Source organism: Scyliorhinus torazame, chromosome 1 (assembly GCF_047496885.1).
Source record: "Scyliorhinus torazame isolate Kashiwa2021f chromosome 1, sScyTor2.1, whole genome shotgun sequence".
Taxonomy (NCBI): domain Eukaryota; kingdom Metazoa; phylum Chordata; class Chondrichthyes; order Carcharhiniformes; family Scyliorhinidae; genus Scyliorhinus; species Scyliorhinus torazame.
Window position 1 is genome coordinate 245,612,975 of NC_092707.1, and position 26,258 is coordinate 245,639,232.

The 26,258-nt window shown below is 43.7% G+C and overlaps 1 protein-coding gene across 8 annotated transcripts in view; it reads right to left on the bottom strand.

Moving 5' to 3' along the window:
• LOC140420140 (mitogen-activated protein kinase kinase kinase kinase 3-like) overlaps window positions 1–26,258 on the bottom strand; it is a 438,778-nt gene that overhangs the window by 184,612 nt on the left and 227,908 nt on the right. For all 8 annotated transcript variants that reach the window (XM_072504215.1, XM_072504206.1, XM_072504185.1 and 5 more), the window contains exons 7-9: window positions 20,979–21,021; window positions 19,187–19,259; window positions 10,842–10,973 (exon numbers count right to left, since the gene is read on the bottom strand). In XM_072504215.1, coding sequence (XP_072360316.1) covers window positions 10,842–10,973; window positions 19,187–19,259; window positions 20,979–21,021 — 248 coding nt within the window. The remainder of the gene's footprint in view (window positions 1–10,841; window positions 10,974–19,186; window positions 19,260–20,978; window positions 21,022–26,258) is intronic.

Sequence of the window (26,258 nt, forward strand, 5' to 3'; positions counted from 1 at the left end):
CATTATATCTCTTCGTACAGTTTATTGCACAATGGAATCCTCTGGTGACGGTAATGTGCTGAGCAGATGCGCGTCAGGTGGCTCTCCTCCAAACCAGGACAAAAACCCTCCACAGCAAAAGGAGGGCAACTAAGAAAAGATGTCAGCGAACGGGAGCTCGAGGGACAGAAGAGATGGCAAAAGCGGCGGAAAGGGCCACGAAAAACAGGCGGACGAGACGGCAGACCCACGAGGCGAAGGGGCCCCGGGCACCCAGGAGAGAGGATGGCCAACGACCTGGGCATCTGCCTCCCCCGCCCCCACCTCGAGACAGATGGAAGAGCTTTCTGATGAAAGAGCTGACCGCCATGAAGGAGGCAATCAGGATAGAAATCCAGGTGACGGCCAAGGTGGTGGTGGCAGAGGCGATGACCACCATGCAGAAGGCAATCGATGGGCTGGGGAGGAAAGTGGCAACTCAGGAGAGGACGATCCTCAACCATGGATCAGCGCGACAGAATCATCGCCCTGGGGGCAGAAGGTTGGTGGTGGTCTAGGGGAATTTAAGGGGGAAAGTTGAGGACCAGGACAACAGTCCCGAGGACAAAATATCAGGATCATGGGCCTGCTGGAAGGTGTCGAGGGCAAAGTCACGACAGGCTACGTCCCCCAAATGCTGGACAACTTAGTCAGGAGAGACAGCTTCTCCAAACCCACAGGGCTCGCCAGAGCGCACAGGTGGCTTAGACTGAAACCCAAGGCCGGGGAGCAGCCAAGGGAGAACTGCGTACCGGAGGTGGTCGCAGAGGATCAGACGGGCTTTGTCAAGGGTAGGCAGCTAACTGCGAACATCAGGCGGCTGCTGAATGTAATAATATTGTATATAGTTTACTCACAGTTAATGTTAATAAATCGTTTATAGCTTTAGCTACAAGTGTTCTTGTAATATAAATCATGCTTTCCGATAAGAACATTACATGGTACCAAGACTGGATTGTATTAGCTACTGAGGGGGAGAAAAACAAGCCTGTCACGAGGTCCACAGAGATTTGAAGATGTTGCAGACTGAAAGAATGGAGTCCTTGAAGCCACCAGTGAATCTCAGATGTCATGGTAATGTAGACAGTAGCTGGCGTGTGTTTAAACAACAATTTAATCTGTTTCTTACTGCAGTAAATTTAGAAGATCAAACAGATTTGCGCACGGTAGCGATGCTCCTAACAGCGGCAGAGCGTATTAAACAACTGCTGTGTTTAATACGTTTAAATTTGCAAACGATGAAGGTAGTAAAAATTTTAAGAAAGTCATTTGAAGAATTGACGCACATTGCAGCCCCAGAATGAATTAAATTTATGAAAGCTATGTGTTTAGATCAGGTTTACAGAAGATAGGAGAGTCCACAGATTATTTCATCATTGATTTAAAGTTAAAACCGAAAACCTGCATTTTTTCTGCAGTGGAACCTTCCATGATTCAAGACCAGATTTTGTTTGGTGTGAATGAAAATAAGCTGAGGGAACAGTTGCTGAGGGAAATGGAGCTGTCTTTGGAACAAACAGTGTCAGGCTCACAAGCTAGCAGCACAGCATTCAAAAATGTTTCTCAGTAATGGTGGCGTCTTCTTGGAGGAAAACAGTCCGGTTGCCGTCCTTTTTCCAAAAAGGCGGGAAACATCCGAAAAAAGGTGGCAAAGTTCCTGCAGCTCCTCGCACACCAACAAACAGGTTAAAGATGAGGACGAAGTGTATTTCTGTGTAAAAGATGTGGTCAAAGGCACAAATTAGGGCAGTGTCCAAAGTTTGGCAAGTTTTGTTCCAGATGCAAAGGAAAAAATCACTTTGCTCAGAATTATTACTCTAAGCTCAACCTCAAATCAATCAGCACAGTGGAAGACACAGTTTCCAGTGATGAAACATCATTGTTTGTTGAAGTAATAACAGAGAAGAAGAATTTTTTGGAGATATCAAAAAATTCTCCAGCACTCAAAAAAATGCAAACTGATACTCCATTTTGGTGAGATTGATGAGGTCAAATGGCTGCTACCACTTGAAGTGAATGGTACAGTGGTCCAATTGAAGTTAGACACTGGCACCAAAGCCAATTTAATCAGCATGACTGATTTAACAAATCTAAAAATTCAGCCGATAAGAAGAAATCACAAAATATCTGAGAGATTATAATGGTCCAAGCATTAAATGTTATGGTGCTTGTGACCCGAGTGTGGTGGTGAAGGACACAGTTTATTCCGTCCAATTCTATATTGTATCCGAGGGCTTGGATTCATTATTAGGTAAGAAGTCCGATGAAGAATTAGGTCTAGTGCAGTTGGTATATAGCATCCACAAAGGATTGGATCAACACTCCACCGATTCTGAGAACATTGTCAGCAAATTCAGCGATGTGTTCACAGGGTTTGGTGCACTACAATTCACCTACAAGATACAACTCAAAGAGGATGCAAAACCTCAAAATGGAGCTGGACAGAATGACAATTTTAAAAAAAATTTTTAGAGTCCCCAATTATTGTTTTTTCCCAATTAAGGGACAATTCAGCGGGGCCAATCCACCTAACCTTGGGTTGTGGGGGTGAAATCCACACAGACATGTGGAGAATGTGCAAACTCCACACGGACAGTGACCCAGGGCCGGGATTCGAACCCAGATCCTCAGCGCCGTAGTCCCAGTGCTAACCACTGTGCCACGTGCCGCCCCAGAATGACAAAATTAAAAGTAATCAGAAAGATAGAAGAACCTACCGACTGGGTAAACTCCAAAGAAAAATAGCGATATTCGCATAGGCATGGATCCCAAAGATCTTAACGCGAATATCAAAAGAAAACACTACCAAATACCAACGCCTGAGGAAATCACATCTGAGGTGGCTGGTGCACAATTCATAGATAGAATTTACAGTGCAGAAGGAGGCCATTTGGCCCATCGAGTCTGCACCGGCTCTTGGAAAGAGCACCCTACCCAAGGTCAACACCTCCACCCTATCCCCATAACCCAGTAACCCGACCCAACACTAAGGGCAATTTTGGACACTAAGGGCAATTTATCATGGCCAATCCACCTAACCTGCACATCTTTGGACTGTGGGAGGAAACCGGAGCACCCGGAGGAAACCCACGCACACACGGGGAGGATGTGCAGACTCCGCACAGACAGTGACCCAAGCCGGAATCGAACCTGGGACCCTGGAGCTGTGAAGCAATTATGCTAACCACTATGCTACCGTGCTGCCCACGGTATTCTTTATGAAACTTGACGCATCTCGTGGTTTCTGGCAACTAAAGCTAAAGGAACAAAGTACAAAGTGCTGCACTTTTAATCCACCATTTTGACGTTATTGCTTTCTGAGAATGGCGTTTGGCATAATTTCGGCATCAGAAATTTCTCGCCGTGCCATGGAGCACATAATTGAAGGCATTGAAGGTGTACGTGTGTACGTGGATGATAGCATATTTTGGGCCTCAACCTCAGAAGAGCACAACACGAGGTTGCTTAAAATTCTAATGAGCATCAGGAGAAATGGGCTGAAGCTCAACAAGCAAAAGTGCCAATTTGGAGTAACTGAGGTCACATTCCTAGGTGACGAGCTCTCATTGCATTGAACCCGACACGGTCAAAATTCAAGCAATTCTCAACATGTCAAAACCACACAACAAGAAAGCCATCTTAAGAGTGATGGGTATGATTAATTTTATAGGGAAATTCACTCCAAACCTGGCAGCAAAAACAACACATCTACATGATCTCCTGCACAAGACAACAGATTTCACTTGGACTGAGCAACAGGAGCAGGAGTGGAAGAAGCTAAAGACTTCACTAACCACCATGCCAGTTCTCACATTTTTTGACCTGTCTAAGCAGATTAAAGTGTCAACAGCCAAACCGCCCAAAGATGGTCTGGGAGCAGTTCTTCTGCAACTCGAGCATGACGATTGGAAACCAGTCGCGTATGCATCACGATCCATGACGATAACAGAGCAGAGATACACTCAAATCGAAGAAGAATGCTTGGATTTAGTTGTGGGCTTGGAGAAAGTCCACGACTACGTCTATGGGCTTCCAACTTTCACAGTGGAGACAGATCATCCTCTGGTTAACATCAATAAAAATTTCAACCAGATGTCTCTGCGCATTCGGAGGTTGATGATGAAGTTGCAACGCTGCCACGCTTTGAGTTCAATTTCATCTGCACGCCATGCAAATATTTCTTCTTAGCAGATGCATTATCAAGAGTGCCGATATAAAGTATCAGTAGTGAAATTGCTGAATATGTAGATCTGCATGTCAATCTTATTTCCACACTACTACCAGAATCAGATATGAAACTATGTGACATCTAAGAGACCAGGAAGGATCAAATTCTTCAAGGCGTGATGAGGAACATCAACTCACACTGGCTCAGGGGTCAATGTATGGAGTTCTAGAGTACAGGATCTGAACTCCGTGCTGTTTAGCACTGGGCTAAATCGCTGGTTTTGAAAGCAGACCAAGGCAGACCAGCAGCACGGTTCGATTCCCGTAACAGCCTCCACGAACAGGCGCCGGAATGTGGCGACTAGGGGTTTTTCACAGTAACTTCATTTGAAGCCTACTTGTGACAAGCGATTTTCATTTCATTAATTTCATTTAATGGAGTGGTACTTCATTTGAACACCAAAGTCATACCTCAATCTCTTCGCGAGGATGTACTAAAGAGGATTCACAAAGTCACAAAGGACATCTAGAGATTGAAGAATGTAAACGGAGAGCTTGTGCCTCTGTTTACTGGCCAAGTACAAAACCAGGATGTTGGCAGGATGGTCAGTTGTTGTAACACATGCCAGATGCATCGTTGCAAGCAAACAAGAGAACCTATGCAAATACCTGATTCGCCTACGGCACCATGGCAGAAAGTAGCTATTGATCTCTTCCACCTATGAGGGAAAGATTATTTAATGATCATAGACTATTTTTCAAACTATCCCGAAATGGCTCTCCTGTCAAGCATAACGGCAAGCAGTGTAATACTGCTTACCAAGTCAATTTTTGCTAGACACGGAATTCTCCAAGTCGTCGTGAGTGACAACGGTCCTTGTTTAAGCTGTATAGAGTGGCAACACTTCGCAATCACATACGATTTCAATCAAGGGCAGCACGGGGATGCAGCGGTTAGCACTGTTGCCTCATGGCGCTGAGGGCCCAGGTTCAAGCCCGGCTCCGGATCACTCACTCTCCATGTGGAGTTTGCACATTCTCCCTGTGTCTGCGTGGGTCTCACTCCCACAACCCAAAGATGTGCAGGGTTGGTGGATTGGCCAGGCTAAATTGCCCCATAATTGGAAAAAATAATTGAGTACTCTAAATTTTAAAGAATGATGTCAATCACATTACGTCAAGTCCGTTGGACCTTCAAGCCAATGGAAAAGCTGATAAAGTTGTACATATTTTTGAAGAAAGCAATATAGAACCAATCTGATCCATATCTCGCACTATTGAGTTAGAGTGTCACCATTGTCACATGGTACATCACCAGCACAGTTACTCATGAACAGAAGGTTGCGTACCACACTTTCATACTTGGCAAAGGAAGAGAATGCAGTGGTACTGCAGGAAATGCAAATCATTAAAGCAAAACAAAAGGAGTTATGTGATAAAGCGTCTAGAACTTTAACACCTCGGAGTAGTGATGACATTGTGAGAATAGAAGATTCAGGCAATTGGCTGAGAAAAACTATTGCACTTGAAGTAGCAGCACCTCGTTCCTACAATGTACAGATCGAGGATGGGTTGGTTTTAAGAAGAAATCATTACACACTCTTGAAAACCAGAGGAGACTTTCACAACAACGTGATGGATGACAAATCTACGTCAGAATCACCGTCAGCTGCAGTGTCAGATAGTTCAGCAGTTCCTGAGCATGAGAATGTCATGGAGAACATTGAATCTACAAGTTCTGAGCAGCAAGGTCAAACTTTGAGAAGATCAACCAGAGTCGGAAGAAAACCTGATCGACTCAATTTGTAGATTTTGACTATTTGTACCTACTATGCTTGCTGTTCTTGTTTTTGCTAAACCAGTTTTAAAAATTAAAAAAATAATAATACTCATAGATATCTCATGTAAATATACTGATGATAATATCTTAATTAATTCCTTCAAAGGAAAGGGGATGTAGTGATATCATGGTTGTGTTGTAATTCACCGACTGACAACTAAGAATCTCACGAGTTTATAAGTGAATGTTAGAGTCAGTGGCCCCTCAGTCTGGCAGGAGGAAGCTGAATAGAGAGGTTGCTTGTGCTTGATCTTACTGTTATTCATCTGTTATTTTATATTTAGTTTACCCACAGCTTTATTTTAATTTAGAGTACCCAATTATTTTTTTCCAATTAAGGGGCAATTTAGTGTGGCCAATACATCCAACCTGCACATCTATGGGTTGCGGGGGTGAGACCCAAGCAGACAGGGGGAAAATATGCATACTCCACATGGACAGTGACCCAGGGTTGGGATCGAACCCAGGTCCTCAGAGCCGTGAGGCAGCAGTGATAACCACTGTGCCACCGTGCCGGCCAGCTTACCAACAGTTAATGTTAATAAATTGTTAATAGCTTTAGCGACAAGTGTTCTTGTAATGTAAATCAGGCCATCCGACAAGAACATTACCCCTTGCAAGATCATTCAACAGAATTGCACACTTCTTCAACTAAGTCGCAGTTCTTCAGTGTTGGATTGATTCTGGTAATGCAATTTATCTTTTAAATGTGAAAAGTTAACAGAAAATATCCAATTCTACAGGGAAGGTACATACGTTGAATCAAAGAGTATTCAGACACATATACATGCTCTATTAAGGAATCTGAAGGCATTTTGACTAAAATTATTGTGGTGGCCTGAGACATATACTGGAAGCTTCAGTAAACAAAAGGGAATTATTAATGAAAGGGAAAGGCAAATAGGTTACAGGCACAGACATTAAACACAAGTCTTTATTCTTCAGCTCCCTGGTCAACGCTGCCCAGGTTACTGCTCTCAGGACCCCGAGCAAACCCCACCCCCCCAAGTCCCTTTAATACACTTCCCCATAAATAATTATGCACAAAAGTCACAATTGTTAACAGGGACAAGCGAGGAAAGAGAGTCCACCATAAGGTTAATTGATCCGGAGCCCTCCGAAGCCCAACCACAGGCTCGGCACTCCTTTGGATGGTTAGGTGGTACACAGCCGATGCCACCTCAGGCAGGCACTTCCACAACAAGCGAACTAGCCCCACCGCCCTCGGCAGACACAGTTGGTTAAACAGAAGTGGTAGCCCATGGCTCCCCTGGGCTGGAACCAGTTACAGGAGTATTCATGGTGCTCTTGATCTCGCCAACTCCACATTGGGGGTCACCACCCCTAGACTCCTCACGTGTTTCTTAATGGAGTTCCTGTTAACATCCCCACATAAGACACCAGCCCCAACCGGCCACAACTGGTCCTTCTAACCATGGCGAACCTGCAGCAGAATTATGGCCAAAACCGGTCTCCCATCCGGGACGAACTGTCCTCTCCCTGCTCTGACCACTGTCTCTTCTGAGAAGGCTGGCATGCCTCCACCTTCCTTGCCACATTTGGAAATAGAAGGTCCAATCAGGCTCTCAACCAACTGCCCATGAGCTCCTTATCTGGTATGACCCCTGTTATTGAATCTGGGGTAGAGTAGTACAACAGCAAACAATTAGCCAACCTCTGACAAAGTGGTTTATCTGACTGCTTTTTCATGGAGTTCTTAAAAGTTTTAACGGCCCTCTCAGCCAGACTGTTCAAAGCTGGAGGATAAAGGACAATTCTCGTGTTGTACGCCATTTGCTCTCTCAAACACTGGAAATCATCACTGCTGAAGGGGGTACCACTGTCTGAAACGGTTGTCTCAGGAAGCCAAAGTAAGGCAAACACACAGCGCAAAGCCTCGTCCGTGGCCACCGAGGTAATGGTCCACATCTCCTGGATCAATAACCATTTCAAGTGGGCATCTAGCAGCACCAAAAACATGTTGCCCGAAAATAAGTCCGCATAATCCACATTAACTCTAGTCATGGACGACCTGGTCATTTACACGGATGAAGTGCAGGTGAAGTGCGGCAGAAGGCGGCAAAGATTGCTACATTTGGCAAAGGTGGCACTGTTGACGAGCTCTTCAACAGTCTTGTCTATTCCTGGCAACCAGACGTAACTGCGCACCAACCACTTCATCTTTGTCTGCCCTGGGATGGCCCTCTGTAACTCTTGAAGGAGGGTTCTCGCCCCCTAGCCTGAAGTGGGATGATCACCTGTAGTCCCCAGTGAATCACGCCGTCATCACATGTCAACTCGTCTTGAGTGAAGTCGGGCCTCAGCAATTCACACTTCTCATATTGCCAGCCAGACTACATCAGTCGTTTAACCTTTGGAAGAATAGGGTCTCATTGTGTCCAGCTGAAGACATGCCCCGCGGATACTGACAGAATGTCTAGGAAGTTTAAGGCTAGATTGATCTCTTAGTGTACTGGTGGTGACGGAATTTTCTTAGGTAGGGGCAGGCGACTTATGCATCCGCATTAGCAATTTGTGACCCAGGCCAGATTTGAAAAATATAGTTGTAAGCCACCAACAGCAGGGCCCAATGCTGCACCCTCACCAAGGCTATGGGTAATATGGGCTTGTCTTCCCTTAAACCCAGCAATGCTCTGTCACTATGTTGAACTGTCAACCTTACACATATTGGTGAAATTTCTTCACACTGAATGTAACCCCAAAGCCCTCTTACTCAATCTGGGCGTAGTTTTGTTCTGCTTCGGAAAGGGTTCTTGAGGCAAAGGTTTGGGAGTTCAGTACTGTCTCCCATTTTGTGGGATAAAACAGTCTCTTACCATCAGGGGACATGTCAGCACTATTGGTTTCCCCAGATCAAAATGCACTAAGAGTTTTGAAGACTGCAATGCTTGCTTCACAAATCAGAAGGCTTCTTTTTGAGGTTCACTCAATTGCCACCATGGATTCTTCCTTAAAAGTAGGTGCAATGGTGCAAATATTGTGGCTAGATTTTAAATAAACATGCAAACATTGACCATACCAAGAAAGGGCTTACACTCACTGACATTTTTGAGTGCAGGGACATATCATATGGTGATGATCTTTTCTTGCAAAGGGTGCAACACTGTTCCATCGACGTAAAATCCTAGTTACTTCCCTAGATAAGTCACTTCAGAGGCCTGGAAGTTACATTTTTCGCTTTTTAAGGCAGACTCCAGCATCACAAAACCTCTTTATCAATCGATCTGGGCAACCTGGTTTATGGTCATCTTATAGTTTTATAATAATAATAACTAAATAGGCAACTAATACAACTGGTTAACTCATCCCCTACACCCATACAACGCACGCACGCGCGCGCGCGCACACACACACACACACACACACACACACACACGCGCCGGGGGGGGGGAATATTAAAAGTAAGAGTCTCTGTTTCAGATGGACCTCTTTCAGTTAGATAATTCTTCAATCTAGGCCTCCAGTTGGATGTTGTCTTTGCTTTCAGTCTGTAATAGTTTTCACTGTAGACTCATCAGAGTCCCAAGACTTCTTTGCAGACTCAGAAACAGCAGGCAAAAACATTTTTGAGAGAGCAACACACAGTCTCTCCTCTCAGCGTCTAGGTCCTCTGAACAAACCCCATTTGGCAGGACTAAATTGCTGTCTGTTGCTGGGCAGAATATGGTCCATGGCCAATCCTTTGGCCTCGAACCAAATCCCTCCAATCTCTCGGGTGCCATAAAGTCTGAGTTCCTCTGTTCAAAATCTAAATCTTCATAGCACAATGTGCTACTTTGCAACTGTTCCTCGCTTTCCCTGCTTGACTTAAAGGTATGTCTCCATTAAAGATCCATGGACCAAAACGATAATGACAAAGTAAAAGAAATAGGAAATATGGGAATCAACAGGAAGAGCCCTTACACACAGTCTCTTCCAACAGACAGGTCTATGTCCTTCGACAATGACCAAAGGCAGATTGGTCTCCTACCCTCAGTAGGAGTACTGGGTGTTCTAAGGATCACAGGGCACTGTATCACAATCTGATATGTATTACTGTACACACCTTGCAAATAAACTTAACCATTTTGACATTATCAAAATCCGCCTTTCTTAGACATGGCTTGTACATGACAATTGCTGCATAGAATGTTATCATTAATATGAGCGCAAGAATTGCAAAAAACATAGTGCTATACTGCTACTGGTTAAATAAGAAGGTTCAATGACACTGTGCTCATCATATTGTGGGCGAAGTATAACATTTGAGTTGGGGAGGCAGTGGCATTGTCGCTGGACTAGTAATCCAGAGACCCAGGGTCATGCTCTGGGCACCAGGGTTCGAATCCCACCATGGCAGATGGTGAAATTTGTATTCAATAAAAATCTGGAATTAAACGTCTACTGATGACCATGAAACCATTGTCGAATGTCATAAAAACCCATCTGGTTCATTAACATCCTTTAGGGAAGGAAATCTGCCATCCTTACCTGGTCTGGCCTACCTTTGACTCTAGACCCACAGCAGTGTGATTGACTCTTAAATGCCCTCAGGGATGGGCAATAAATGCTGGCCCAGCCAGCAGCGCCCACAACCCGTAAATGAATTTTTAAAAAATGAAAGTTATATCTTTATTTCAGCAAAATTTTCAGAGGTTTGCAACCTCACTCAAATCAGCGTGCTCACTATCGTCCTTATTTAGCAGCATTTATGTTGTGAAACCAATACTGTGCAACAAAATATTTAGCCTGTGTGAAGAGAGGGAAAGATTTCACAGTCGAACAGCAGCAATACAGAATTTATCTTGGTTCCTACCTCATTGGATGCAAGTCAAACATTGGTGGTTGAAGTTCAGCTAGCTCAATACCAGTTATGCCGACTGCCCAGATGTCACACAATTGGTTATATCCACCTTTCCTCTCCACCGCTGCAACCTCTGGGGCCATCCTAGACAACAAATGAAGTTCACAAATTAAACTTAACTTTTGCCTGCACTTTCACACAAAATATAAATAAAAGCAAAATATTTTCCCCAATACCTTCATTCTCATATTTAATTCAATATTTGAGAGTTTCCTTCCACCATAAATTCTATAGTGGTCTGCAGCTAATTCTATAAATAAAATAATCACATTGGCAATTTTGTATTTCACAGAAGAATCAGCTCCATTAGTGTGGTCAACAAAATGGTGGTGTGTGAAGTAAATATGTGTCACTCATTCACTTCAATAAGCACCATTGGAGTCATCTTCTCAAAGCCCACATGATCAATCCTCACCGGGAATGAGCATGAGACCTTAGACATGGACGTGGAGCAAAGCAGAAGTTTCTGCACAGCCATGCTGACTCTTAAAACGTACACAGTCTATGAAGTAGGATTCAGATGTTTGTGGATTTGCTGTATATGTGGCAGGAAGACCTACTGCAAATCTGGATGAGAGCCAATGGAAATAACTGCCATCTTCCTTAATGAACATAAAAATATAACTGCATTTATATCTGCATTTAACTCCTGCCTGATTACAGAAAAAGATACAGAGAGTATTAATAATATTTTTTTAGCAGGAAAAATAAACAACCAGGCCTCATAGTTACACAAGTTAAGCAGATGACGTTTAATAAAAAGAAACTTCGGAAGAATCTTTTCTGTGAGATGGGCATCTGTACTTGACATAACTCCTGAAATGTGACGCTTGTAGAATATTAAATAAGATTACTTGCCATGTGGAGAATTTAGCATTCTTCAAATGATAACATCCTTCAAACAACATAGGAACTTTTTTGCTGCTTCTGAGGAATTAAGGCCTCAATATGGCCTCATACCCCAAAATTTAAACGCCTACAATCTGAATAAGAAGCCCTCTGTGGTTGATAAGCTAAAACAGCCTCCTACCCATAAAGGAATTGAGCCAACAAGGCCTGAAAGGTAGGTAGGGTGAAGGGTGGGTAGCGTGTGACATGCCATAAGTTAATGAATAATGAAGATCATAAAAGGTAGTCTATCATTCAGGTATCTTTCTAACTTTGTAGAAACTATACCAAAGTAGCACTTCAGAAAGATGCACTGCTGCTCCTAACAAGATCTGCCAAAAAGCTTGCCAATGTTAGCCAAAAGTAACCAGCAAAATGAGGGGCACCACACATACAATGCTTAGTTAAATAGCAATAGTGGAACATACTCTACTATCCACCTGGCTATGTCTCAAAAGCTATTCAACTAAATGCCAGGACCCCGCATAAAGTTCCAAGTGTGATGGACAAAAGCAAAATGCTCTGGCATGTTGAAATATTGCAACACACAATCTTATCTGAATCATGAGGAAATGCATAGAGTACAACATCCTAACTCAAATTAAATAAACATCATCTTGGGGGCGGGCGCGAGAAGAGAGAAGACCCTTGGGTGTATCTTAAGAATTACTCTATCCTCATGACTGTCTCTGATGGTTCATGGGCGACTACAAATGGCAGCCATATACACACATACACTGGTCTTTAGATGTGGTTCAAACATAATGTATATATTCTAGAACATAAACAATCTTCGAATGCTAGAAGAATAGATCCAACTGCACAAACTTTTTATTTTATAAAGTTTTTTTGAGGCATTTTACATAACAAAAAAGAAAAACACAAAAAAACCACCGAAGTAACAGCAAACAGTCAAAACATTCTTACACCTCCCCCAACAATCTCCCCCCCACCCCGCACTCTGCCCGCTGTCACCCCAATGCCTCCCCCCTTTTTAACTTTAAACCCAATCCAAACAGAACAAAGAACCCCCCCCGCGCCGACAACTCAATACTCCTTAAAGAAGCCGATGAACAGCTTCCACCTGAAGGTGAATCCCTCTTCTGCACTCCTGATGGCAAACTATATTTTCTCTAAGTGCACGAACGCTGCCAAATCGTTCACCCATACCCCTACGCTCGGTGGCTCAGTCTCGCCAGCACAACAAAATCCATCTCCAGGCTATCAGGGAGGCAAAGCCTCTCTCTCCACCTGGACCCTCCGACACCCCAAATATTGCCACCTCTGGATTCTGAGCTACCGTTAACCCCAAAATCTTCGACATTATATCTGCAAATCCCGTTCAAGACCCCCTCAACCTCAGACATGCCCAAAACATACAAACATGGTTCAACGGCCTCCTTGCATACCACCCACACCTATCCTCCACCCCTGGAAAGAACCGACTAATCTTGGAAATCGTCATATTGGCCTTGTGTACCATTTAAACTGGATGATACTTAGCCTTGCACACGACGTGGACGCATTAACTCTCCGCAAAGCCTCACTCCATATACCAACCCCCAGCGCCCCACCCAGTTCCTCCTCCCACTTACGCTTAACCTCCTCCACTGCAGCACTCTCTCTCTTCAACAGCTCCCCATACATATCTGCGGCAAAAGAGGATTCTGAGAGAAGTCAACTCTAACCAAAAAAAAGGGACAGACAGATTGAGAGAGTTGCTAGATTTTTTTTTATAGTTTATAGGCTATAAGGTACTGGGAACCTAAGTACAGCTGCAAGGAAGAAATCGAACCATGACTTCACAGCCAGCATGTAAGGCATTGGCTGGTGACTGGTAAGTATTTTTTATTTTCTATTTTCTTTTCTCTTATTTTCTCTTGGCATTGTTGTCAAGTTAATTTAAGGGTTAAGTCATGGCAGGAGATCACAGACCCGTGTCATGCTCTTCCTGTGCGATGTGGAATTCAGGGACTCTTCCAGTGTCCCTGACTCCTTCACGCGCAGGAGTGTCACGAACTCCAGCTCCTGTCAGACCGCTTGACAGCTCTGGAGCTGCAGATGGATTCACATTGGAGCATCCGTGATGCTGAAGAAATCGTGGACAGCACGTTCAGTAAGTTGGTCACATCGCAGACAGAAATTACTGAGGATGATAAGGAATGGGTGACCACCAGACAGAGAAGAGTAGGAAGGCAGTGCAGGGGTCCCCTGCGGTCATCTCCCTCCAAAACAGGTTTACCATTTTGGATATTGTTGGGGGAGATGGCTCACCAGGGAAAGGCAGCAGCAGCCAGATTTATGGCACCGTGGCTGGGTCTGCTGCACACGAGGGCAGGAAAAAGAGTGGTAGAGCTATAGTGACAGGGGATTCAATTGTAAGGGAAATAGATAGGCATTTCTGCAGCCGCAAACGAGACTCCAGGATGGTGTGTTGCCTCCCTGGTGCAAGGTGCAAGGATTTCTCAGGGGATTCTGGAGGAGCACGGTGAACAGCCAGCTGTCGTGATGCATATAGGCACCAACAATGTAGGCACTAAACGGGAAGATGTCCTACAAGCTGAATTTAGGGAATTAAGAGTTAAACTAAAAGCAGGACCTCAAAGGTAGTAATCTCAGGGTTGCTACCAGTGCCATGTGCTAGTCAGAGTAGAAATGGCAGGATAGCAAAGATGAATATGTGGTTGAGGGATGGTGCAAGAGGGAGAGATTCAAATTCCTGGGACATTGGAACCGGTTCTGGTGAAGGTAGGACCAGTACAAACCAGACGGTGTGCACCTGTGCAGGACTGGGATCAATGTCCATGGGGGAGTGTTTGCTAATGCTGTTGGGGAGGGTTTAAACTAATATGGTAAGAGGGTGGGAATCGATGCAGGATGTCGGAGGGAAGTAAGGTAGGGACAGAAACAAAAGGCAGTAAAGGGAAAAGTGGAAGGTAGAGAAACCAGAGATAAAAATCAAAAAGGGCCACATTACATCATAATTCTAAAAGGGCAATAAATGTCAAAAGAAACAAGCCTGAAGGCCCCGATTCTCAATGCAAGGAGCATTTGCAATAAGGTTGATGAATTAACTGCGCTGACAATCATTAACGGAAATGATGTAGTTGGGATCACAGAGACCTGACTCCAGGGTATCCAAGGATGGGAACTCAACATCCAGGGGTATTCAATATTCAGGAAAGATAGAAGGAAAGGAAAGGGAGGTGGGGTAGCGTTGCTGGTTAAAGAGGAGATTAACACAATAGTAAGGAAGGACATTAGCTTGGATGATGTGGAATCAGTATGGGTGGAGCTGCGGAACACAAAAGGGCAAAAAACGTTAGTGGGAGTTGTGTACACACCACCAAACAGTAGTTGTGAGGTTGAGGATGGCAACAAACAGGAAATTAGAGATGTATGGAGTATGAGTAAGCAGTTATTATGGGTGACTTCAATCTGCATATTGATTGGGCTAATCAAACTGGTAGCAATGCAATGGAGAAGGATTTCCTGGAATGTATAAGGGATAGTTTTCTCGACCAATATGTCGAGGAACCAACTAGAGAGCAGGTCATCCTAGACTGGGTATTGTGCAATGACAGAGGATTAATTAGCAACATTTAGGTGCACGATCCTTTTGGGAAGAGTGGCCATAATATGGTAGAATTTTTAATTAAAGTGGAGAATGACACAGTTAAGTCTGAGACTAGGGTCCTGAACTTTGATGATATGAGACATTGGCTAGGATAAGCTGGCAAAGGATACCTAAGTTGTTGACAGTGGGTGGGCAATGGTAGACATTTAAAGAACACATGGATGAACTTTAACAATTGTATACCCCTGTCTGGCGCAAGAGTAGACGGGGAAGGTGACTCAACCATGGCTAAGGGAAATCAGGGATAGTGTTAAAGCCAAAGAGGAGGCATATAAATTGACCAGAAAAAGCAGCAAGTCTGAAGGACTGAGAGAAATTTGAAATTCAGCAGAGGGGGACATAGGGTTTAATTTGGAAGGGGAAATTAGAATACGAGAGAAAGAGAAAGCTTGCAGAAAACAAAAACTGACTGCAAAAGCTTCCATAGATATGTGAAGAGAAAAAGACTGGTGAAGACAAACAGTTAGATTATAGTTAGAATCAGGTGAATTCATAATGGGCAACAGAGAGATGGTAGACCAGTTGAACAAATACTTTGGATCTGTCTTCACCGAGGACACAAATAACCTTCTGGAAATGCTAGGGGACAGAGGATACAGCATGAAGGAGAAACTGAACAAAATCCTTATCAGTCAGGAAATTGTATTGGGGAAATTGATGGGATTAAAACTCGATAGGACCCCAGGGCCTGATGCTCTGCATCCCAGAGTACTTCAGGAAGTGGCCCTAGAAATAGTGGATGCATTGGTGATCATTTTCCAGCATTCTATGTACTCTGGAAATTCCAATGGATTGGAGGGTAGTTAGTGTAACCCCATTTTTTTTAAAAGGAGGAAGAGAGAAAACGGGGAATTATAAACCAGTTAGCCTGACATCAGTGGTGGGGAAAATACTGGAGTCAAGACCCTGCCGCTCCCGCTGGCACGGTACTCCACCAGCCCTATAGGGGTGGCGACCTTGCGGATCTGGGGCCAATGGAGAAGGCATGTGGGGGAAGTGAGAGCATCAGTTTGGTCCCCAATTTGCGACAATCACAGGTTTGCCCCGGGAAATATGGACGGTGGGTTCCGAACATGACGGAGGGCTGGGATTGAGAGGATGGGGGATCTGTTCTTGGAAGGGAGCTTCCCGAGCATGAGGGCGCTAGAGGAGAAATTTGGGCTGGCGAGAGGGGATGATTTCAGGGACTTGCAGGTGCGGGACTTTCTACGCAGACAGATTCCATCCTTCCCATGCCTGCCACTTAGGGGGATCCAGGACAGGGTAGTGTCCAGTGGATGGGTGGGTCTCAGGTATATACAAAGAACTTATGGGGGCAGAGGAGTCGCAGACCGAGGAGCTGAAGCTTAAGTAGGAAGAGGAGCTCGGAGGTGAGATAGAAGAGGGCTTATGGGCAGAGGTGTTGAGCAGGGTTAACGCGACCGCAACATGCGCCAGGCTCAGCCTGATTCAATTTAAGGTCGTCCACCGGGCCCACATGACAGAGTGGCCCGGATGAGTAAATTCTTTGGATTCGAGGACAGGTGCGCCGATGTTCGGGAGGACCAGCAAACAATGTCCACATGTTCTGGGCAACTCCAAAACTCAGGGGGTACTGGCAGGGATTCGCGGACGTTATCTCCTGGGTACTGAAAACATGGGTGGTGATGAGTCCAGAGGAGGCAATTTTTGGGGTTTCGTAGTGCCCAGGAGTCCAGGAGGAGAGAGAGGCTGACGTTTTGGCCTTTGCTTCCCTGGTAGCCTGGCGACGAATACTGCTGGCATGGAGGGACTCAAAGCCCCCGAAGTCGGAGGCCTGGCTATCGGATATGGCGAGCTTTCTCGGTCTGGAGAAAATTAAGTTCGCTCTGAGAGAGTCACTGTCAGGGTTCGCCTGGAGGTGGCAACCATTTATCAACTTCTTCGGGGGGGGGGGGGGTTCCTGTGCCAAAATGCCTCAATAAAATTGTTTATGAAAACAAAATACTGGAGTGAATTATTAAGCATGAAATAACTCAGCATTTGGAAAGCGAGGACAGGATTGGTCCGAGTCAGCATTGATTCACTAAAGAGAAATCATGCTTGACAAATCTTCTGGAATTTTTTGAGGATGTGACCAGTAGAGTGGACAAGGGTGAACCAGTGGATGTTGTGTATCTGGACTTTCAAAAGGGTTTTGACAAGGTCCTACACATTAGTGAGCAAAATTAAAACTCATGGTATTGGGGGTAATGTATTGACATAGATAGAGAACTGGTTGGCAGAGAGGGAGGAGAGAGTGGGAATAAACAGGTCCTTTTCAGAGCGGCAGACAGTGACTAGTGGGGTGCCGCAGGGTTCAGTGCTGGGACCCCAGCGGTTTACAATATACATTTATGATTTGGACGAGGGAATTGCATGCAATATCTCCAAATTTGCAGGTGACACTGAGCTGGGTGGCAGCGTGTGCTGTGAGGAGGATGCAAAGAGGCTGCATGGTGACTTGGACAGGCTAGTTGAGTGGGCAAATCCAATATAATGTAGGTAAATGTGAGGTTATCCACTTTGGCAAAACAGGATGGCAGATTATTATCTGATTGGTGGCAGTTTAGGAAAAGGGGAAGTGCAATGATACCTGTGTGTCATGGTGGCACAGTCGCTGAAGGTTGGCATGCGGGCACAGCAAGCAGTGAGGACAGCTAATCGCATGCTGGCCTTCATAGCGAAAGGAGTTGAGTATAGGAGTAGGAATGTTTTGCTGCAGTTAGAGTCTTGGTGAGGTCACACTTTGAGTATTGTGTGCAGTTTTGGTCTCCTAGTTTGAGGAAGGACCTTCTTGCTATTGAGGATGTTCAGCGAAGGTTCACTAGACTAATTCCCGGGATGGTAGGACTGACATATGAAGAAAGGCTGGGCTTGTACTCACTGGAGTTTAGAAGAATGAGAGGGGATATCATAGAAACATATAAAATACTGATGGGACTGGACAGGCCAGATGCGGAAAGAATGTTCCTGATGTTGGGGCGTCCAGAACTAGGGGTCACAGCCTAAGAATAAGGGGAAGCTAAGATGAGGAAGAACTTCTTCTCTCACAGAGTTGCGAAGTTGTAGAATTCTCTACCACAGAAAGCTGTTGGGGCCAGTTTGCTGGATATTTTCAAGAGGGAGCTGGACATGGTCCTTGCGGTTGAAGGGACCAAGGGGTATGGAGAGAAAGCGGGAGTGGGACACTGAATTTGCATGATCAGCCACGCTAAATTGGCCCATAATTGGGGGAAAATAAGAATCGAGTACTCTAAATTTATATTTAAAAATAGTGCATGTCTCGGCTGCACGGTGGCACAGTGGGTATCATTGCTGCCTTACGACGCCGAGGTCTCTGGTTCGATCACAGCTCTGGGTCACTGTCCGTGTGGAATTTGTACATTCTCCCCATATTTGCGTGGGTTTCGCCCCAAAGATATGCAGGCTAGGTGGATTGGCCATGCTACATTGCCCCTTAATTGGGAAAAATGAATTGGGTACTCTAAAATTTTTTTTTTTTTTTAAATAGTGCATGTCACAGATGTTCAACAAGGGTGAGAAATTAAAATGGATTCATTGATTTTAGAAATTTTATTCACTTAAACAAAGCCACATAGACTGAAAGGTACCCTGCAAGATATATTTGAGTCAATGTATTCAAAAGATGTTTGTTTATGTATTCACAGTTCTGTACATTAAGAATACCATGTTAATATTTATATCTGTAAAATTAATGGCATTTGATGCTAAAGACACAAAGAAAATGATAAGAAAAAATAGTAAACATTACCAATATGGAGTCCCAATAAATGACTTCCTTTTTGCTATAGTTGCAGTAATCTGTGCAGAAACTCCAAAATCAGCTGAAATGTGAATGGTAGGTTATTAGTACATGAACTATATTTGGCAATTTTGATCAATGGTAGAGAGATACTTTTAGATTATAGCCCTTTCACTCTTCCCCGATTGGTCACTGCTCTGGATCTGTATCATTAATACATGCTCAGCTTCATACTGTAACTAACATGATATCAGATTACCATATGATTTGGTTTTGTTTATAGCATTTTCACCTTCAGTCCCCTTCCAGGACCTGAGTGCAAAAATCATGGCAGATACTCTAGTACATTTGTGAAGAAGTTTTGCACTGTTGTTGCACATCTTTCAGATGAGATGTTTGCCCTCTCTGGTGGATGTAAAAGATTCCATGGCACAACTCTGAGTCAGCACAGGGGAATAATCCTCGGTGTCCTGGCAAATATTTATCTATCCCTCAACCAATAGCACAGGAAAAGATTATCTGCTCATTATTACCTTGCTGTTTCTAGGAGCTTCTTGCACACAAATTGGCTGCCGGGATTTCCATGTTACAACAGTGCCTACACTTTAAACAGAGCTCACTGTAAAGCACTTTGAGATGTTCAGTGGTCATGAAAATTATTACATAAAGCAAGCCTTTCTTTCTTTTAAAAAGCTAACATAAGACAATGCTGTACTATCCCCACCCATTGATGACTGAAGTGCCTTGGGTCGCTTAGAACTATATGAATGAATGTGATTGATATTTGTTAGAATAATCCTCAGCCCTAAATATCAGGAGTATAATAAAGTTGGCCACATCAAGCATCTTTATCTAAGGATTAATGATCAGCAGTCTGTTTTACTGACCATCTGCCATTAGAAGTTTCCACATTAACCTCAAAGAAAATCAACCATTTGAAATTGAAAAAGCAGAGAAAGAGCATTGTATATTTAAAAACAATGAACATCACTTCATGTACAAGAGAATTCAGTTAATTAACCATTTCACCTTTTGAGGAAGTCTCAGTCGAAATTCAGCACTCATGAAAAAAGCTTAATATATTTTGTTTATTACATGTTAGCTGATGCAGCATTTGTAGTAATGAAACAAATCCCCCTTGCAGAACAACACATGCAGGCAGAAGATGACTGGGCTACCTTTTGTTAGGTTTCTTTCTGTAATTCTGGAGCTAATAGTTATTTTTCTTTTATAATCTGAACTAATCCAGTCCTTTTTCAAAATTTGCCATGGTTTTTGTTCCAACACCCCTGTCTGTACTCTTCTACACAGTAAAAAATGTTGGCTGAATTTCCTGGCACAGACGCGGTGGACCAAATGGTTTCCTTCTGTGCCATCGATTTCATAAGTCTCTGATTACTGTTTTCCATTTTCTATCGACACCATCAACTTCAAATTCTGTCCGTCTTCAAATCCTGTGCCTGACAGAAATAACTTGCCTAGATCGCAAAAACAATTTCAGGAGCCCAATTTAATATGTACTGAAGAATTCTAACTATCCATTGAGCAACGCTTATTATCAAGTATTCCTGGCTCATGTATTTGCTTTGTTTGGACCCTTGTTCCGCACTGTAACCAATCATTATTTGTCGATGCACCATTTGTCAATGTACTCTGTCGACTATTCCTTTTTTGTCTACTATGCACGTACTGTGTACGTTCCCTTGGCCGCAGAAAAACACTTTTCACTGTACTTCGGTACATGTGACAATAAATCAAATCAAGTTACTAATTCTAAAGCAAAGAAAAAGATTATTCTTACCTAATTTCACATGGCCATTATCAGTCAGAAGAATATTTGCTCCCTTTAATGATAAAATAATCCATATTAAAATTCAATAGGTTTGAATAAGTTTCTTAAAGTTTGAACCAATTTTATTTAGATTAGAGTAAAAGTACACATTCCGAATAGACATTGAAACAGCAGGACCAAATTGTTGAGATTGACAATGTTTCTGCATGCATCAAAGGTTTTCTTCATGGCCACCACCTCCCTGGTCTGTTAACCAATTGCTTCTCACAACGTATAGAAAGTCTTTATCCCATAGCTTATTTTTTTTGGAGGTTAGCTGTTACAGTGAGACTAGTAGTAACCCACTCAGTGGTGAAAGAAATTTCATGCAGGGGCTGTTTAGCACAGGGCTAAATCGCTGGCTTTGAAAGCAGACCAAGGCAGGCCAGCAGCACGGTTCAATTCCCGTATCAGCCTCCCCGAACAGGTGCCGGAATGTGGCGACTAGGGGCTTTTCACAGTAACTTCATTTGAAGCCTACTTGTGACAATAAGCGACTTTCATTTTCATTTTTCATTATCATGGCCATTTTTAAACAATTTCTGCTGAGGAATATGAAACAATTTTAACCAGGGAACAAAAAACTGCACCAGGTGGAAATCTGAAATTTTGTCAGAAAAGGCTGTGGCAGCAATTGATTAAAATTTAACAGGTGGACACAAGGCAACACTGTGACTAGTTTTGGATGATGCTGAAGTATGTAACTTCAACGCCTTTTAAGCTTGCTAACATGGCCCTTGACATCTATGACAACCTGCACTGAGATTGTGGTCTACACAGAAAATAACATCTTCTCCTCACTGAAGACTTTGTTTGGCTAAACCCTTATACCATGTTGGCAGTTTGACTCTTAACACCAAATCTCAGTTTAACTTCCTAATGCTCTGGCATGGCTTCTCCTTTGAGTATCACTCTTGTTCCATTAATCTTCTTTAAAATCTCTGTGCTCTACCATCCACTCAATCCCACACCAGGTTCATCATGCAGATATACTCGCTCTTTCCTCGACTTCTGCATGAGCAACTTCTCCCTCTCTATGATTTCAACCTCCATTACCATCCTCCCTTCATCTCTCCAACCATCCTCTTGGCCACCCCTCGACTCTTCAATTTCACATGGCCTCTCTATTTCCATCATTGAACGATAGACAAAGCCATCTCAAATAATTTTACTGTTTCCTTCTTCTTCCACCCCTAGAATAAAAACCCTCCCAAGTCACTTGCCATATCACTGAAATTCTTTAGCCTTCTATTCACCACAAAACTTCGAGCTCAATTACACATATGACCTCCACTTTTGATTACTTAGTCTCCAGCAAAATCCATACTGTCTCCCATCCTATTTGTTCCCCTGGTATACCATTCATCTTTCCTCCATTAAGTCCAAGGGGCACAAACTTGAATGCATATATCACACGACTAGGTTCATTCGCCAGATATTGCTGGACCACAAAGAATTAGCAGGTCTTGCTCTTTGCTGCGCAAACTGCTCACTTCTTCAGTATCATCTTGCAATGCTAACGCCAAGCTCCATTTCTCCATACCCGAGTCTCCAAAAAACACCCCTCCACCTTGCTCCTTTCTTTCTCACCTTCAGTGTGGGAGAAAATAAAGGATTTTTGACCCCAAGATTGAGACCACCTGTTCAAACTCCCTCTGCTGCATTAGCCTCTTCACCTCTGCCTTAGATCTTATTTTTTCTCCAGCATTCTTCTCATCTCCCCAATGCCCTCCCATGCTCATGATATCCATCTTCTGCTCTCTCGACATTCCCACTATGCTGTTGACCAGTCAACCTTCCTTCCTGATCTCCATATTGTTAACAGTTCTCGCTCCCGGGGAACTGTTCTTCCTCCTCTTCAAAGCTGCCGTCACCTTTCCTTCAAAGGAAACTCTTGACCTCTCTGCCCTCATTAAACACTGCACCTTCTCAAACCTTTATTTCCACTCAAAAGTTCGAAGAGTTGATGCCCCAAAGTACTGTTTCCCGCTGTTCAATGTTTGACCCCCATCCCTCCAAATAACAAGTTGCTTCCCTGTCAAAGCTCACAATCAGCTCTGGGCCACCATTTGTTGCACATCCCTATTTGCCTTGAGAAGGTGGTGGTGAACTGCCTTCTTGAACTGTGGCAGTCCACGTGTTGTCGATACATGTGCTATTAGGGAGGGAGCGCCAGGACTTTGACCCTGCGACAGTGAAGGAATGTCGATATATTTCAAAGTCAGGATGGTGAGTGATTGGAGGGGACTTCCAGGTGGTGGTGTTCCCATGTATCTGCTGCCCTTCTTCTTCTCGATGGTAGTGGTTGTGGTTGTGGAAGGTGTTGCCTAAGGTGCCTTGATGTGTCCCTGCAGTGCATCTTGTAGATGGTATATATTGCTCATTGCTGCTACAGTCCTTCGATGGTGGAGGGAGTGAATGTTTGTGTATGGGGTGCCAATCAAGTGGGCTACTTTGCCTGGATAGTGTCAAGCTTCTGGAGTGTTGTGTGTTGGACCTGCACTCATCCAGGCATGTGGAGAGTATTCCATCACACTCCCGACTTGTGCCTTGTCGATGGTAGACAGGTTTTCGGAAGTCAGGAGGCGTATTACTCGCTGCAGGATTCCTGGCCTCTGATCTGCTCTTATAGCCATAGTATTTATATGGCTAGCCCAGTTCAGATTCTAGTCAATGGTAACCACCCCCAATTGTTTTTCCAATTTAGGGGCAATTTAGTGTGACCAATTCATCTACTCTGTACATCTTTTGGGCTGTGGGGGTGAGACCCATGCAGACACGGGGAGAATGTGCAAATTCCACGTGGGCAGTGACCCAGGACCGGGATCGAACCCGGGTCCTCAGCGCCATGAGGCAGCAGTGCTAACCATTGTGCCACCGTGCTGCCCTTAAATCTCAGGATGTTGATAGTCGGGGATTCAGTGATGGTAATGCCGTTGAATGTCATGGGGAGTTGATTTGATTCTCTCTTATTGGAAATGGTCATTGCCTGGCACTTTTGTGGCACACATGTTACTTGCCACTCACCAGCCATCAGTATTTCGGAAAGATAGATGGAAAGGAATAGGCGTTGGTTTGACTTTGCTGGTGAAAAAAGAGATCAGTGTTGTAATGAGAAATGATATAACTACTGGAGATCAAGATGTGGAATCAGTCTGGGTAGAAATAGAAAATAGCCAAAGGAAGAAGCCCCAGGTAGGACTAATCTATAGATCCCCAACAGTAGTACCACAGTGGGGCAAGCATAAACCAGGAAATACTGGGGGCTTGTAAGAAAGGTATGGCAATAATCATGGGTGATTTTAATATGCACATAGACTGGATTAATCAAATTGGCACGGATGGCCTGGAGGCAGAGTTTATTCAATGTATTAGAGATTGTTTCTTGGAACAATATATTATGGAACCAACCAGGGATTGTGTAAAGAGGAGGATAACTTGATGACCTCACAGTTAAGGATCCTCTAGGGAATAGTGACCATAGTATGGTAGAATTAAAAATTCAGTTGGGGGCGAGAAAGAGGAGTCCCACACTTGCGTTCTGGAATTAAACAAAGGAAGTTACATAGGCATAAGGACAAATTTGGCCTGCATAGAGTGGACATGAAGACTAAAAGGTAGGACAGCTGATGAGCAGTAGCAGTTGTTTACGGAGATACTCAATTCTTTGCAACTAAAATATATTCCAGAGAGGAAGAAAGATGGGAAGAGGGGTAAAAACAGCCATGGCTAGGCAAGGAGGTTAAGGACAATATAAAGACAAAACCTAAGGTATACCATGTTGCAAAGGCCAGTGGCAGACTGGAATATTGAGAAACTTTCAAACATAAACAAACGGTTCCTAAAAAAGGAGCTACGGTAAATTAAGAAAGAAAGCTAATGCAAAATATCAAAAAGGATAGCAAAAGCTTGTGACAGTATATAAAAGGAAGAGAGTTGCTAAAGTGAATGTTGGTCTCTTGGAAGATGAATCCGACGAGTTAATAGTAGGGAACACAGAAATGGCAGAGATGCTAAATCAATATTTTGCCTCAGTTTTCACGGTGAATGACACTAGTGCTGTCCCTATAGAAATGGGTAATTCAGAGCTAATGGAAGGGGTGGATCTTAGAACAATCAGCATTAATAGGGAAACAGTACTCAACATAATATTGGGATTGAAAGCAGATAGGTCCACAGGGCCTGATGACCTACATCCTAGGGTGTTAAAGAAGTGGCAGTGGAGATAGTGGATCCATTCGTTAGAATATTCCAAATGTTGCTGGACATGGGAACGGTTCCAGTGGATTGGAAAAATGCTAATGTAACGCTCTTATTCAAAAAGTGAGGGAGGCAGAATGTAGGAAATTACAAACCAGTTGGTTGACCATCTGTAGTTGGGAAATTGTTAAGAGTCCATTTTTAATGAAGTAATACCAGGACATTTGGAAAGTCAGAACTCAATCCAGAGTCAGCACTGTTTTATGACGGGTAAATCATGTTTGACTAATTTGCTAGAACTATTCGAAGATGTAACAAGCAAAGTGGATAATGGAGATCCTGTAAATGTAGTATATCTGGACTTCTGGAAGACCTTTGATAGTGTGCCACACAGAAGATTAATACACAAGGCTAGACCACATGGGGTTAGTGGTAATTTATTAGCTTGGATTGAAGATTGGCTGATGGACAGATGACAGTGTCAGGATAAATGGGTCTTTTTCTGGATGACAATATGTAACTAGTGGGCCGCAGTAGGGTTCAGTCCTGGGGCCCCAACTATTTACAATCTATATTAATGACTTGGATACAAGGATAGACGGTTCTATAGCCAAATTTTCAGGTGATACTAAAATAGGTGGGACAGTAAACTGCAATGAGGAATTAAGAACCTTACAAATGGATGTAGATAGATTAGGTGGGTGGGCCAAAACGCGGCAGATGGAGTTTAAAGTGGATCAGTGTGAGGTCATCCATTTTGTATGGAAAAATGGAAAGACAACTCATTATCTAAATGAGGAGAGACTTCAGTGTGCTCCGATGCAGAGGGATCTGGGTGTCCTCGTGCAGAGTTGCAGAAAACTAGCATGCAGGTACAGCAGGTAATAAAGAAAGCAAATGGAATGTTAGCATTTAGAGCTAAAAGAATAAGAGTATAAAGGTAAGGAACTGTTGTTGCAATTCTACAAGGCATTGACGAGAACGCACCTGGAGTATTGAGCATGGTTTTGGTCTCCTTATTTGAAGAAAGATATGGTGGCATTGGGGGCA